The sequence below is a fragment of the Podarcis muralis genome, chromosome 6 (genome assembly GCF_964188315.1).
Source record: "Podarcis muralis chromosome 6, rPodMur119.hap1.1, whole genome shotgun sequence".
NCBI classification, from domain to species: domain Eukaryota; kingdom Metazoa; phylum Chordata; class Lepidosauria; order Squamata; family Lacertidae; genus Podarcis; species Podarcis muralis.
In genome coordinates, this window is record NC_135660.1 from 44401362 (window position 1) to 44416730 (window position 15369).

A 15369-nucleotide genomic window follows, 5' to 3' on the forward strand; every position below is an offset into this window, starting at 1 on the left:
GATCTCTAGGCAAGGCTGGGAAAGGGTCCTGCCTGAAACCCCTAGAGAGCCGCTGCCAGTAAGTCTGGACTACAATGTGCGAGATAGAGAAATGGTCCGACACAGAATACGTGGGGCTACCTTTGAAGGTGACCCTGAATGCAGCAGCTGAGACCATATAACACCGGTCCTTAAAGACCTACACTGGCTCCCAGTATGTTTTCGAGCTTCAAAGTGTTGGTGCTGACCTTTAAAGCCCTAAATGGCCTCGGCCCAGAATACCTGAAGGAGCATCTCTACCCCCATCGTTCAGCCCGGACACTGAGGTCCAGCTCCGAGGGCCTTCTGGCGGTTCCGTCCCTGTGAGAAGTGAGGTTACAGGGAACCAGGCAGAGGGCCTTGTCGGTGGTGGCATCAGATGTCAAGGAAATAAACAACTATTTGACTTTTAGAAGACACCTGAAGGCAACTCTGTTTAGGGAAGTTTTAAATGTTTGATGTTTTATCGCTTTTTAAAAATTATTCTGTTGGGCGCTTTTTAAAAATATTCTGTTGGGAGCCACCCAGAGTGGCTGGGGAAACCCAGCCAGATGGGCAGGGTAAAAATAATAAATTATTATTATTATTATTATTATTATTAGTAGTAGTAGTAGTAGTAGTATAAGGCAGCCTTCTACAGCCTTAGGAAGTGGCTGCATGAGGTAAAAGCTATTTGAGTCCCAGAACTGTGAGTCTACTACTATTGGAATAAAGGAAAATGAAGAAAAAAAAGTACATAGGTGTTGTGGCATCTGTAGCAGCTTTATTTTTTTTATTTAAAAAATTATTATTTTACTTTTGGTTGCAAGACAGATTCTGTTTGTAGCCACCCTTCCCTCTCCATCCTCCAAATTTCAAGATTTAGCAAAGCACCGAAAGCGTCGTTCCTTACCTGTGTGGGAGTAATGTGGGTGATGTCTTCAGATGCTAGTTGTTTCAAAAGTGTGGTCTTGCCTGCATTATCCAATCCCAGGAGGAGGATTCTTACCTCCTGGTCTGGTGCACTCTTCAATTTGCGCAGAATTGACAGCAAACCCTGTTAGTGAGAAAGGGCAGGAGATGTTACTTGCTAGATGTTATTTTTATCATCGTTGCCAAAAATCAATGAGAAACAAAAAGAAAGGAGATCCTCGATAGCCTTATAACACATGAACAAAATGTACAAGTTGCTGCCTGTAGGTTGATGATCTGTGATACATGAGACAAAAAGAAAGGAGATTTGAAAGAGGGATTTTCCACTTAATGAGTGAGATTAAAAGGAAGCAGGAGAGTAAACACAGAACTATTTGGTAATTAACATAGCACTAAAATAATTCTTTTAAAAAAAAACATCAAGAAAGAAATGCAAAAGAAAATATATAAGTTTTAATAATTTCCTAAAGTAGGATAATGAGGAGGTCAAGTGACTAGAGAAAGGAAAAGAGTTCCTTACATTTGGGAGAGTGGAAACATCAAAATAAGAAAGAGCACAGGGAGATGCAAGTTTAATAATATATTTTTTTTGATGAATGAAGGGGCTGCAGAGGAGACTAGAGTAAAAGGAGAAAGCAAGAAAGGCAGATTACAAGTGTCAAGGCCACGAGTGGCTATTAGCACTGAAAGGTAGCAAAAAAACAAAAAAAAGAGGAAAGGGAAAAGGAAAAGGAAAATAAAGAGATGATAGCATGATCAGAACAATGAAAGAAGAATACAAGCAGCAGAAGGGAGAATAAGATAAAGATGTTGAAAAATAAGAAAGAAAAATAATCAAAGTGGGTGGATCTATGCAATAACTTTGCAACAGAAGTAACGTATAAATAAAAATATAGGTCAGAATCTGATAACACACCAGCACTATGAAAAGAAGCAGCAGCAAAATATATCTTTTTAAAGAAACTACAATAAAATTATGTTGTAGAATCCAAAACAAGAGTGCAGCTAGATAGTATGTAACAAGAAGGGTATCAGTGTTAGTTTGTTGCAACAACTATCATGTGGCACACCTTCAAGACTAACAAGTTAGTGATGGCATAAACTCTCATAGACCAGAGTTCATCTCATCAGGTACCTAAGAACGAAAGATAGCACTGAGGCAGAAAAATAAATGTGAATGCTATGAGCATAAATAGGGCGATTCAAACCAAATAGGTGAATTAAATGTCCAAGTGGGAGGCTGCACAAGGGAAAAGGTAACAAGTCCTAAAACCATGTTGCATGGGACAAAGGACAATGGAAATAGAAATATATATGTCTGTAACATGATTAAAGCACAAATGAAGAAAAATTAAGAGAATAGAGAAAATAGGTTTAAGCTGAGAGACAAGAGATTGTCAAGCAAAACATGACAACAACCCATGCAGGATAGAATGAGAATCTGAAATGAGGATTTTACTAGAATCAGGGTGGATTTTAAGAGATACTGTGTATTATACAGAAAGAAATCTTAACTAGAACAGTAATACAAGCTGAGAAAGAAGAATGCCCAAGCTCTTAACTTCATTTTCCATGCATGGACCTAACCCTTATTTTGGTGTGTCCATGAACCTATAGCAACAAATGATAGCACTTGCTCACAGGGGGGTCCTAAGATTTATCACCTCCTCCTCATTCTTCCCATTTGAAGGCCATTTTGCCCCCTCATGCAGCTCCCACTAGTGTTAAGAACTGCCATTAATATTAGATCGTATCAGCAGATCTGAAAAAGCACAGCACTAAATCATTCATATCAGGGTGTTAGGTCTCCAGATTTAGGGCAGTAAAGAATTTCAGTCAAGCTGCTGAATTAGTTTTATTACTTTTGCCACCAGCCAATCCTCAGTTATACAAAATCCCATAATCCAAATCTTCCCTCTACATCCCGACTAGCCACGCCATGAATTCTTACCTACTAATGATTCATTTTTTTTTTTTTTTTTAATACAAACTTTATTACAAAGACATAAACTTACACATACAATAAAGAGAAAAAAAAAATTATAAAATCAGACACATACAACTAGAAAAAAGAAAAATAAAAACAAAACAAAGAAAAGAAAGAACCAATCACACCCTTACACACATTTGACTTCCAATAACCTCAGCTTTGGGTTAAATATTTTACATATACCATCTGCAGTTATTTTCATTTATCTCTCCACGTCGTAGGAGTTAAACATCGTCTACTGTTAAATTGTTAATTCCCAAGTTAGTCTCAAGGTAACATAAGAATTTGGACCAGTCCTCTATCTTTTTAGTGGGGTTGTCCCGCCTAATATATTGTGTAAGTCTTGCCAATTCCAAATATTGGTACAATTTCACCTGCCACTCTCTCATTGTTGGTATTTCGGGGGATTTCCATTTCTTTGCTATTAGAATCCTTGCAGCAGTGGTAGCATACTGGAAGAAAGTCTGATCCGTCTTTTTTATTTCCTCCCCAATCATCCCTAAGAGGAAAGCTTCAGGTTTCCTGGGTAAATTATACTTCAAGATTTTCTTTAACTCCTCGTGTATTTGTCCCCAGAAACCTTTCACCCCCTCGCAGGTCCACCAAATATGGATAAAGGTCCCCACCTTATCTTTGCACCTCCAGCAGGTGTTATCTGCTGTTCTATACATTCTCCCCAATCTGGCCGGGGTCAGATACCAGCGATACATCATCTTGTATAAATTCTCCCTTAAGTCAGCGCACGCAGTAAATCTCATGCCTTTCTTCCACAAAATTTGCCATTTCTCATACCCTATCTCGTATCCTAGGTCTTTGTTCCATTTAGTCATCACCCCTTTGATCAACTCTTCCTTATTTTCGTTTTCCAGCAGTTGCCTATACATTTTAGACAGTAGTTTGTTGTTACTCTCAATAATCTCTACTTGGAATCTAGATTTGTTTTCTCCCATACCTATTCTCTTATGTTCCCTCCATAGTGCACTAATTTGGTGTTGGTGAAACCAATCCTTAATTTTCTCTTTCAGTTCATCCTGCTGTCTTAGTTTCCACCCTTCTTCTGATTTGATTAGGAGGTCCTCGTACGTCCACCTTCTACCTGTCATATTTAATTTCTTTATTTTAATAATATCCACAGGTGAAAGCCACCAAGGGGTACTTTGTTCAATCACACTTTTCTTCCTGTTCCACACTTCTAAAAGTGACCCTCTGACTATATGATTATAAAAACCTCTATGGACTTTATCTTTCTCCTGCCAGAGGTAAGCATGCCACCCAAATCTTAAGTCAAATCCTTCTAGATCTAGTAAGTCAGTATCTTTCAGGGTGGCCCATTCTTTAATCCAGAGTAGACATGCCGCCTCATAGTAAAGCCTTAAATTTGGTACACCAAAGCCCCCTCTATCCCTGGGGTCCGTCAAATATTTAAGTTTCACTCTAGGTTTCTTCTCCTGCCAAATATATTTGGTCAAGGTCCTTTGCCAGTTTTTAAAGCAGGCGGTACCTTTTATCACTGGTAAGTTCTGGAACAGAAATAACAATCTCGGGAGGATACACATCTTAATCGATGCCATCCTCCCGGTCCAGGATAAATTCAGTCTACGCCAGGTGTCCATGTCTTTCTTAACTTCTTTCCACAATTTATTGTAATTATCCTCTACTAAATTAATATTCTTTGGAGATAACCAGATACCCAAATACTTCACTTTATTTACTACTTTAATGTCCACCTGTTGTTCCAACTGTGACTTCTCCTGTACTGTCAAGTTCTTTATTAATATTTTAGTTTTCCCCCTATTTAACTTGAATCCAGATAATTTGCCGAACTCTTCCAAAAGTTCTACCGCTCTGCTGGTGCTTTCAATTGGGTTCTCTAAAAAAAGGACCAAGTCATCAGCGTAGGCCTTTAGTTTGTATTCTTTCTCTCCGATTCTTAATCCCCTAATATTTGGGGTCGCTCTTATTTTATTTGCGGCTGTTTCTAGCACCAATATGAACAGTAAAGGTGACAGAGGGCAACCCTGCCTTGTCCCTTTCATAATTGGGAAATATTTAGTCAAGTTGTTATTAATGATCAGCCTAGCCTGCTGCTCTGTGTAGATCGCCCTGATGGCCTTCAAGTAGGGGCCCCCTATTCCCACCTTGTCAAGATTTTGTAGCAGAAATTCCCAAGAAACACGATCGAAAGCTTTTTCTGCATCAATGAAAATAAGGGCCGCTGGCACGTCTGGTCTTGCCTCCAAGTACTCTATAATATCTAATACATGCCGGACGTTATCCCTCAATTGCCTACCTGGGAGAAATCCCACTTGATCTCTATGTATATATCTATTTAATAATTTTTTGAGTCTGCTTGCCATGATGTCTGCAAAAACCTTATAGTCACAATTTAAAAGTGAGATTGGCCTATAGTTTTTTAAATCCGTCTTTTCATTTTCGGTCTTAGGTATTAACGTGATATACGCCTCCTTCCAGGAACTAGGTATCCTCCCCTCTTGGAGCGTGTTATTAATTACCTCCGTTAATACCGGCGCTAGCAGATCTACCAATTTTTTATAATATTTTGCAGGCAGACCGTCCGGACCAGGGGACTTCCCATTCTTCATCTTATTAATAGCGTCCCTGACCTCTTTTACAGACACCACTTTGTTTAGTTGTGTACAATCTTCTTCTGTAAAATATTTTCTTTCTTCTTTATTCAGGTAGTTCTCTATTTCTGCACTGCTCTCTTCTCCTTTTTCATACAGCTTTTCAAAAAAAGTAACAAACCTGCTTTCAATTTCACCTGGATCTTCTATCACCCTCTCATCTACAATAAGTTTATTGATCGCATTTTGTTTCTTTCTTTTCCTAAGCTGCCATGCAAGTAGCTTCCCCATTTTGTTAGCCGACTCGAAATATTTCTGTCTTGTGAATTTAATTTTCTGTTCTACTTCTTGATTCAAAATAGCTGAGTATTGGGATTGCAACACCCTCACCGCTTGGTTAATCGTTTCATCTGTCGGATTTAGTGCCAGTTTCCTTTCAAGGTCTCTCAGTTGGGCCAGAATACCTTCCTTCTTTTTCTCCCTTAACTTCTTTCTATAGCTATTTTGTTGTATCAAAAGGCCCCTTAAGACTGCCTTACCGGCATCCCATACCAACTCTGTTGGGGTATCTCTATTCAAATTTATCGCCAGGTACTCTCTCAAAGTTTTTTTGGCCATATCCAGCACTTCCTCATTCTCAAATAGATATTCATTCATCCTCCATCTAGGTTGCCCTTTCAATTCATTTTTGATTTCCAAAGTCAAGGGGCAATGATCTGACAGGGTCCTGGGTAGTATCTCACATCTCTTAGCTCTCCATACCATAGCCCTGGTCACCCATATCTGGTCGATCCTGCCCCAGCTTTGGTGAGGCTCTGAGTAGTGAGTAAACTGTTTGGTAGTGGGATTTCGGTATCTCCAGATATCAATTAAGTCTAAATTTTCCACTAACTCATTAAAGGCATTAGGGAGCTTCCCCCTGTTTACGTTCCTCTGGTTCTCACTTCTATCCAGACTCGGTGTTGGTACCCCGTTCCAGTCTCCCAATAAAATTAACTTATATGGTTCCAATTCCATCAGCAGGCTTTCAAGTTTTTCAAAGAACTCTGTTCTATTTGAGTTCGGTGCGTATACCGACACTACGTTGATTCTTTCCCCTCGAAAGTTTAATTGAATACCTAATATTCTACCTTCCTCATCCTTACAGATTTGTATTGGTTCCCAACTTTCTTTGGCATATATTACCACTCCTCTTTTTTTGTTTACATCCGAATTTACAAATTCTACTCCCAGCTTTTTATTCACCAATATATGTCTATGTCTCTTTGCAATATGAGTTTCCTGAAAACAGATTACATCATATTTCTTATTTCTCAAAGCTTTTTGAATTTTATTCCTTTTAACTTTCTCATTCAGCCCATTCACGTTCCATGATAAAAGTTTTAAGGTGTCCAGTATTATCCTAGTTCTCTGACTACTCTACCTCTAATCAAAACTCGGATTAAAAACTAGCGCCTTTGTTTCCTGAGAGCCCCTCCTCTTCGGCCGCCCCTTCTCCCACTGCGGCTTCCTCATCTTCGTCTCCTGAGTTTAACCCCCTCTCTCCTTGATCTTTCACGCTCCCCTCCCCCTCATCTTCCTTTTCTCGACCATTCCCTTTTGTCTCTTCCCTGTCTCGCAGTCTATACTCTGTCCTTCCCAGCTCTCTTTCATATCTCCTCAGAAACTTCTCTGTTTCCTGTATGTCCGTCAGTTTGAATTTCTTATCTTTGTAAAAAAAGGTAATCCCCTCGGGGAATTCCCACCTAAATTGTATTCCGTTTCTCCTTAAAGCCGCAACCACTTGTTTGTATCCCTCTCTTTTTCGTAATAATCTAATTGGAATCTCTTTGTAAATAATGATGGGCCTGCCTTCAATTCTAAGTTTATTACGATAACTCGTCCTTAGAATTAGATTTCTCATTTCTAGGGAGTTGAATATCACGAGACAGTCTCCCAAAAATTTATTGGGTTTGAGGTGTTGTGGTCTAGACATTCTAAATGCATTGTCTATTGTTAGTGCAATCTCTTCTTCTTCCAGACCCAGCCATTTAGCGAGCTCCTTAATCATTTTCTTTCTAACATCCTCATTTCTTTCTTCTGCCACACCTCTAAATTTTAAATGGAGCTGCTTTTGTCGCATGTCGGCCATGGCGAGGTTATCCCAGATCCTGTCCTGTGCTTTGTTTAACTCACCCAACTCTTCCCTCATCCTCCCTGTTTCTTTTTTCTGTTCCCTCATTTCTTTCTGTAGCTTCTTATTAGACTCCTCAATTATCTTAGATTTTACTGACAATTCTTGAATTTTGGATGAGAGCTCTCCTACTGCCTCTTCTATTTTTTTATCGATCAAGTCTTGCATGTCTCCTAGCTTATTTTCTATATATGTTTCATTTTGTTTAAATTCTTCCTTTATTTTAATCCATAAGCTATCTAGGTCTTTGATCTCCTCTTGACGTGATGTCTTTCTTTCCCCCGGGGTCCCGCCCACTCTCTTTGCGTCCTTCCCCTCCTTCCCCATCGTTATTTGTGACACACTCCCCTTATTCACCGTTAATTTCTTCTTGTAGTCCTTTTTGTCCTATATTCCTGACCTTTCCCTCCTTTCCTCTCAACAAGCGCCTACCGGGGTAGTGTATATTATAACTGATCTAGCTAACTCTGATGTCCATACAAACACATATAAACCCCAAGAGAGCAGCAGTCCCACAATATACTCTTTAAAAAAAAGCACAAAAAACCCTGGGGGTGGTCTTAATCCAAAAGCAACAATTAGTCCGCTCCGGGCGAAGGGGGGGTGGAGGAAGGGGAGGGATAGAAGGTGGAAGGTAAAAGAGGGGTGGTGTGGCTACTAGAGACGTAATTGTCCTGTACAGCTTCTTATCCTATACATTCAAATTCAGTCTTAATTGGTCCTAATTGGTTTACTCCCGACACTTCAGGAACTTCCGGAACTTCCAACACTTCAGGAGCCTCAGACACTTTTAACACTTTACGCACTATGATCTCCTCTCACCAAGAGGTTGCAGTCCCAATGATGTCCCCCGTTGCGTTCCCGGTTACCGTCTAGGCTTCCACTCAGAGTTGCATACCCCCCTTTTCGCCCCCTCACAGGTCGGGCCCGGCCAATAAAGAAAGAAAGGGGCTCTGTATAGTTGGTTTGCTTCGTATCTAGCTTCCGCCCACAAGAGCCAGCTGCTTAAAATAGCGACCTGACCGGTTGTTGCTGTCGCTGCATTGGGCGTCTTTAATCTACCTCAGGCTGCAGTCCGAGTATCGAGCCCCTACCACACCTCCCTTAGCGTGCTCTCACCAGTCTATTATTTATTTGTATTTTTCTTATAGATGTCTTTAAAGGGGGTGGGAGGGAGTGGGTAACGTTGAAGAGTCGTCGTAGTCAAGCCTAGACCTCACCGGGGGGCTTGGGAGGGCGTTCGTCACTGTCTATATCCCAGAATTGGCGTTATGCTTCTTTAATAAAGTTTAATCATTGAATCATTAAAATGCACTGTAGTCCGTATTTACTATCAATTCGGCTCTTGCTCACTCAGTCAGACTATTCACTAACCTCCTCGCTCCTGCGGCTCCCCTTCTGCGCCATCTTGTCTCCGCTGCCGAGGGCAATCCCGTAGATAAACAAACAAAGAAAACCTGGGCGTCTCCTGGCTTCACGCCAACTTCGCGCTTATATAGTAAGCACTTCAACCAAAAATGAAAGTTTTCCACGCTGGAGACCCCGTTCTAATCTCCAAGGGGTCCCGACGCTGCCCGCAGTTGAAGCTCTGGGCGTCTCGCTGTGGGGTGGCGCTTCCCAGTTTGCGCTGGCGGTCACCGTTCTCTCGTTCCTCCACTCTGCCCTTTCCCAGAGGGGGTAGGTCGACCGCGTCCACGCTGCGGGTGGCCTCTCCCTCAAGGGTTTCCCCCCTGAGGTTTCGGGGTACGCTGCGCCCTTGCGTCTCTCCCCAACGTTCCCACAGCGCCCAGAAAGCCGAGAGCTGGCTTTCTGTGCTTCCTCACTGCTCGCGTCCGGAACCGGAAGTCCTTACCTACTAATGATTCAGATTATCCACAGTCCCTTGTATTTATTCTCTGAACCATTCCAGGCAAATGATACATTCACATGTCAGCGTTTTCATGATGTATCTATTGCAAACCTCTCAATTGCCTGCATTGTGTAGCTAAGAAAGTTCAGCAGATTTCAAGTGATAGATCCTTGAGCTGAGAGTAGCTTTCAGGGTTTGGGAACAGAAGATCCCTGTGAGTTTATTTGCATTGCAAAAATGCTAGAAATAATTATGTGCATTGGTGGTGCCAGCACTCAAACACCTGTACTACTTTAAAAGAAGTGTCAGCTGGAAGGGCATGTTGGGCACTGATATGTAAATGTATCTGGGCTGCTTTCTTACATCTATATAAAATGCAGATCAGCCAGATTGGCCACTGGGTGACAAAAATATTATTAAAGCCAAAAGATCTGCTTTCTAGTTCTAGCTTTGCTAGCAACCTGTCACAGGTCACCTGTGACATCTGATGTTATTGCTTGTATTTTCCCTGTGCTGGTTTCTCCTCCAGTTTCATATGACTGACTGCAACATTCTTAAAGCCAACAGCATATCTTAGTAAATTATAAGAAGTGCTCTTGGTCACATCACAGCCAACTATCAACTCTAAACTCTGGTCTTTGTTCTTTGTTTTAGGTACGTAATATATTTTTCTAATAAATAATACTTGAGCTTCGTCTCACTGCTAATCCCCTCCATAGCATTTAGAAAAAATTATTCTGTGGCTCACTTAAAAACCCTAGCACATGTTCCTTCGGTCTAGGTGGAAAGCAGTATACACGTGTAAGCAAGGGTACACAATAACAACTCAATTATTTTAATTTATCAGTTGTGGAAAGATGTTCTTTTCTATCAAGGATGCATGTATTAATAATAAGTTCCATGGGGTCATTGTTGGTTATAACTTTAAATAATTAAATATTTTGAGTGTGGGCAAAAACCAAACATATCTTACATTCCAAACATACAATAACTGAACATCTTTATTGGCATTTTGTCAGGAAAAACTATGCTGAAGCAAAAGGAACTTTTTAGGCTGAAAACACACCACTGGTGTAAGTTATTTTGTTCTGAGCACACACTTGATAAGCAACAGTTATTTCACAAAGGCCATAAAGGGAACCACTAACAAATACTCATTAATCTTGGACATGATCCAGCCATACATTTTTTATATTGAGACACTGAGATCTGGCAGAGACAGAGGTGTTGCATTTATACAGGCCATCCAACCATGGAATTCCCTTCCTCTCCAAATAATATTTGCAGCAACCATTATGAGTTTTTACCAGTAGTTAAGAACTCATATTTTTTGCCCAGGACTTTGGTTGATTTCCCCCCTCCTCCACATTTGTATTTTTATTTGTACTAGGTGCTCTTTATTTTAACTGTGCAGCATGATTTAAATTTGTTCATAATGATTTAATTGTTGTTGGAAATCACTCTGGTAGGCATATTGCCTGAAAATTAGTCTATAAACATAATTAACAACAACAATTTGAAGACATGCACTTATAAACATGCATTTAGTTATCCTGTTGAAATCAGTAGAACTTGAAAATATTTATTTCTGTATCATTTTTAAAGCTGCAAAATACCTCATAGTAAATATTTATTTCAAAACAACCCTATTATGAGTAATACACAAACTAGGGTAGAGAGCAATTAAGCTGCCCAAGATCAGCAAACAAGTTAAATAAGGCCTTGAACTCAGGTTGTCATGATCTAAGTATGTCATGAGCCAAGTCTATCCACTACGAGAGCACTCTGTCCCTTAAGCTCCACAAAATACTCTCCATATCCAAATATAAAGCATAAAGAGGGAGTACCAGATTGTCAGTTTATTTGAACAGTTACACATGCCAGTACAATGTTAAAGCATAGCATTAAATAGCTATAGTTCTCCTTCTTTAAAACTTGCTATTCTTTTAACTCTACACCAGGGGTAGGCAACCTAAGTCCCGGGGGCTGGATGCCGGCCCAATCACCTTCTCAATCCGTCCCGCGGACAGTCTGGGAATCAGTGTGTTTTTACATGAGTAGAATGTGTGCTTTTATTTAAAATGCATCTCTGGGTTATTTGTGGGGGATAGGAATTCGTTCATTCCCCCACCCCCAAAATACAGTCCGGCCCCCCACATGGTCTGAGGGACGGTGGACCGGCCCACGGCTGAAAAAGGTTACTGACCCCTGCTCTACACTGTATCAGTTTTCTGGTTGTAATACGTGTCACATAGCTGTTGACATCAATAATGTATTTATAGGACAAATGCAGAAGATTTCAAATATGTACTTAGGGGAAAACATCATGGAAAAATATACACATTTAAAAAATGCCTGTTATTTTCTACCGAAGTGACCCATATAAGAAATACCATAGAGAGAATTGCCACACATGCTATTGGCTAGTAGTAGGGAGGCTTGCCAATCACTAAAGAACAGAGAGGGGAATCCCATTAGAGGAGAGAAGTAAATACCTGCTGTTTATCTGGATTAGCCATAAAGCTTTGATAATGAATTTAGAGTGCAAGTACAAAGAAATCTGCCTTTGGTAACCAGCAAATGTTTACTTAGTTGATGTGGTATTTCTCTAAAGATCAAGTCAAGTACAGCTGTCCTGTAAGATAGTCACTAAGGTTGCTTCCCCAATAGTAGATTTCATTGAATTCTATCTTCTCTTTGTCCCAGAACTATCAGCCTTAGCAGCAATTGTGGTAAGGCAAGGTAGAAGTGTGTGGCACAGTAACTATATGGCTGAGTCCTGTCTTGGAATGTGGGATTAGAAAGGGAGGAAATCTACATGACATCAATCTAACAGAGCTAAGGCTGAACTGTAATGTGTGCAAGCCTTTCAGTCTGCCCCACCCTAAAATGCTATTTGTCTTTGCACCAACAGCAGAGGGGCAATAGTGTGGCCCTTTAAAAGGCAGCTGGCAGGGGACTTCTTGGGGGAAATACCCCTTCCTGCCAGCAGAGGACATCCTCAAAATCCTATGCTCCCTGGTATGTCCTCCTGGAAACTATAGAACTATATCCTTCAATGACTTTAAAAGATTAGACAAATTTATGGAAGATAGGTCTATAGTCATTAATATTTAATGGTCCATTGTGTAATTATGTTACAAAGTTCTGGGTGGAAGAGTGTGTGGAGTGAATTTGTCATGGCCTTAATAAACTAGCTGATGCCATGAAATGTATTTGATTATCTTACTCCTGCATCTCAGGGCTGAGCTGCATACAGTATTAGTACTAGCTGCATTAGTAGCATAACTTTATATGAACAAGCTGTGAGGGCTAACAATTATCATACAGCTACAGTATTTTTCAAAATACTGATGAAGTGCAGAAGTTTTCCCATATTTCTGAAAAATACTACAGAAATTATGAATAATGATTTTGAATATTCATCCTCAGGCAAATCTATGGTACAACTTCAAATTATCATCATAATCACTACTACCCACCCCTCCACCCATAGGTCCCAGGGTAGGCTACAACAATTTAAATAGTTTGTATTTCTTAACAGCAAATTTTTAATCACAAAACCAGTGTGGAATCTAAAAATATACAATCCAAGAGTGTGGGATAATCACTCTCATATAACCAACATGCTTAAGTCTAATTAATGCATGAAGGGGTTGATACCATAGAGTAAGCTACCCTGTCAGGCTTAGCTATGTCATTTCCCTTCACCTTGGGAGGAAAGAGGTAAACAAACACCCACCCACCCCACTTAGTGAACCCAAGAAGCTCAGCATGTGAAGGTTCGAGCTGGTTGCTCCAGCAAAATTGCATGGCTCTCACCAGCCACTCTTCAGTTCCTATACCAATACAGTGGTAGCTCCGGTTAAGAACTTAATTCGTTCTGAAGGTCCGTTCTTAACCTGAAACTGTTCTTAACCTGACGTACCACTTTAGCTAATGGGGCCTCCCGCTGCTGCCGCCACACAATTTCTGTTCTCATCCTGAAGCGTCTGTAACCCAAGGTACCACTGTAATCTCTAGGCACTTTTATCACTTTGTAACTAAGCTAAGTTTTACTGTCTGTGCAACTTTTTCTGAATGCACATGAATCTGACCTTTGGAGAGTTTGTAGATAAACCATTTTTAATTTTCCAAGTGTGTGGTATTCTTCTTTGCTGGGGGAAGTGGGAAACTTTGTAACTCACTTAGAAGGGGCTATTTTAAAGGTCTAACAGCCTATATTTCCACACTTTATAGGGAAGGAGGCGGTGTTGGAACACTTTGTACACCTCTAAGTCACCTCAAAAAGAATATTGTAACGCTGGAAAAGGTTCAGAAAAAGACAACAACAAAAATCAAGGGGCTGGAGCAAAACCGCTTTCATCTTACAATGTTTAGGACTTTTTTCATTTACAAAAAAAAGGGGAGTAAGGGGGATATGATACAGGTTTATAAGATTGTGCATAGATTGTGCAAAAGCTGGTAAGCAGTGGTTCCTGAACTCAAGTCATCAAGTGAAGATGTGTGGTAGGAAACTAAGAAAAGACAAAAGGAAGTACTTCTTCATACCATAGTTAAAACTTTGGAATTTGCTGCCAAGCTGGTTGGCTTTAAAAAATGAATTAATATAAATTCATGGCGAGTAAAGTTATCATTGCTTGTTATTCACAATGGCAATTTACTACCTGAAAAATCAGAAGCAAGGTGCTTCTAAATACTAGCTGTAGGGGAAAGATAATAGGAAAGTGCTATATCATTCATGTTCCACTTGTAGGTTCCCCATGGGCATTTGGTTGGCCATTGTGGGAACAGAATGCTGAACTAGAGGAGTTTTTGCTCTGATCCAGTTTGACTCTTCTTATCTTATCAGATAATGCTTGCTGCAGATCAAGTAAGCTAGTAAGGAGATGAACACATAGAAGATTTGTAACACCAGAATTAAAAAACAAACAAACTGCAATGTGTTCTTGCGTATATTTAAAGCCCTGTAACAAAGTGCATTTGACTTCTATTTCACATCTTTCTTTGACCATCTGTGGGGAAAACCCCGGGATTCCTCATGACCCAATTCCACTTCGAAAATGAGTTATTTCAACAACCCACCCCACTCTCTTCTCCCCCTAAGGTCCCCCACTGAGAATCCCGCAAATCCCATCTCAACCTGTCCTGCTTACAGCTGCCACGTGTCATTATAAAACAACAACGAAGATATCGCCCCTCTAACAGCAACCTTTCAGTCTCGCAGAAGATTGTACTGTATCTCATAGAAAACGGGGGGTGGGTAACCGTGTTGCAATTCTTTACATGCTATTCTCGCAGCTTCCCAGAGCACATCCAATAACTCGCAGTTTTGAAATAATAAAACAGATGAAGGGGGTCCTTATTTCTGATTTTAAATAAATAAATTAAAAATAGAAATCTGGCGATCTCAGCCTCTCCGTCCCCCTCGTCACCTGAGCGGTTCCTTCAGCTCCAGGTACACGACTCCCGCCCCTCCCTTCAGCCAGGCCCATTCATCGTCTCCTCATCCATCCCTTTAGAGCAGCATCCCCCTCCCGCCGCCACAGGACGGATCCTGCCCCGCACCCAGCACAGGGCGGAGGGCCGGTTCTCCGCTCCCGCTTCCCACAACGCCCTCCCGGGCCCCCCTCGGCCTTCTCCCCCTCCTAATCTCTCACTCACCATCCTCTACGCGGCTCCCGGTTACCATGGGCAACTGCGTCATGCGCGCGCGCGCACTGCATTCCTCCCACGTAGAACGTCCGTCCCGAGTTCGACGCACAAGCTCCGCCCACTACCCTGTTCTCTCCCCTCCCTAACCCTCCAAAGAACCCAGCCTCCTTCTTCGTCAGATACATGC

At 41.0% G+C, this 15369-nt stretch overlaps 1 protein-coding gene across 3 annotated transcripts in view; it reads right to left on the minus strand.

Moving 5' to 3' along the window:
- ARL3 (ARF like GTPase 3) overlaps positions 1-15304 on the minus strand; it is a 51785-nt gene extending 36481 nt beyond the window's left edge. For 2 of the 3 annotated variants that reach the window (XM_077930202.1, XM_028730430.2), the window contains exons 1-2: positions 14963-15066; positions 911-1054 (exon numbers count right to left, since the gene is read on the minus strand). In XM_077930202.1, coding sequence (XP_077786328.1) covers positions 911-1054; positions 14963-15022 — 204 coding nt within the window. In that variant the 5' untranslated portion in view covers positions 15023-15066. Of the gene's footprint in view, positions 1-910; positions 1055-14962; positions 15067-15191 lie in introns of those variants that run through there. The other variant, XM_028730431.2, reaches the window with a different exon arrangement.
- Between the last annotated feature and the right edge of the window lie 65 nt (positions 15305-15369).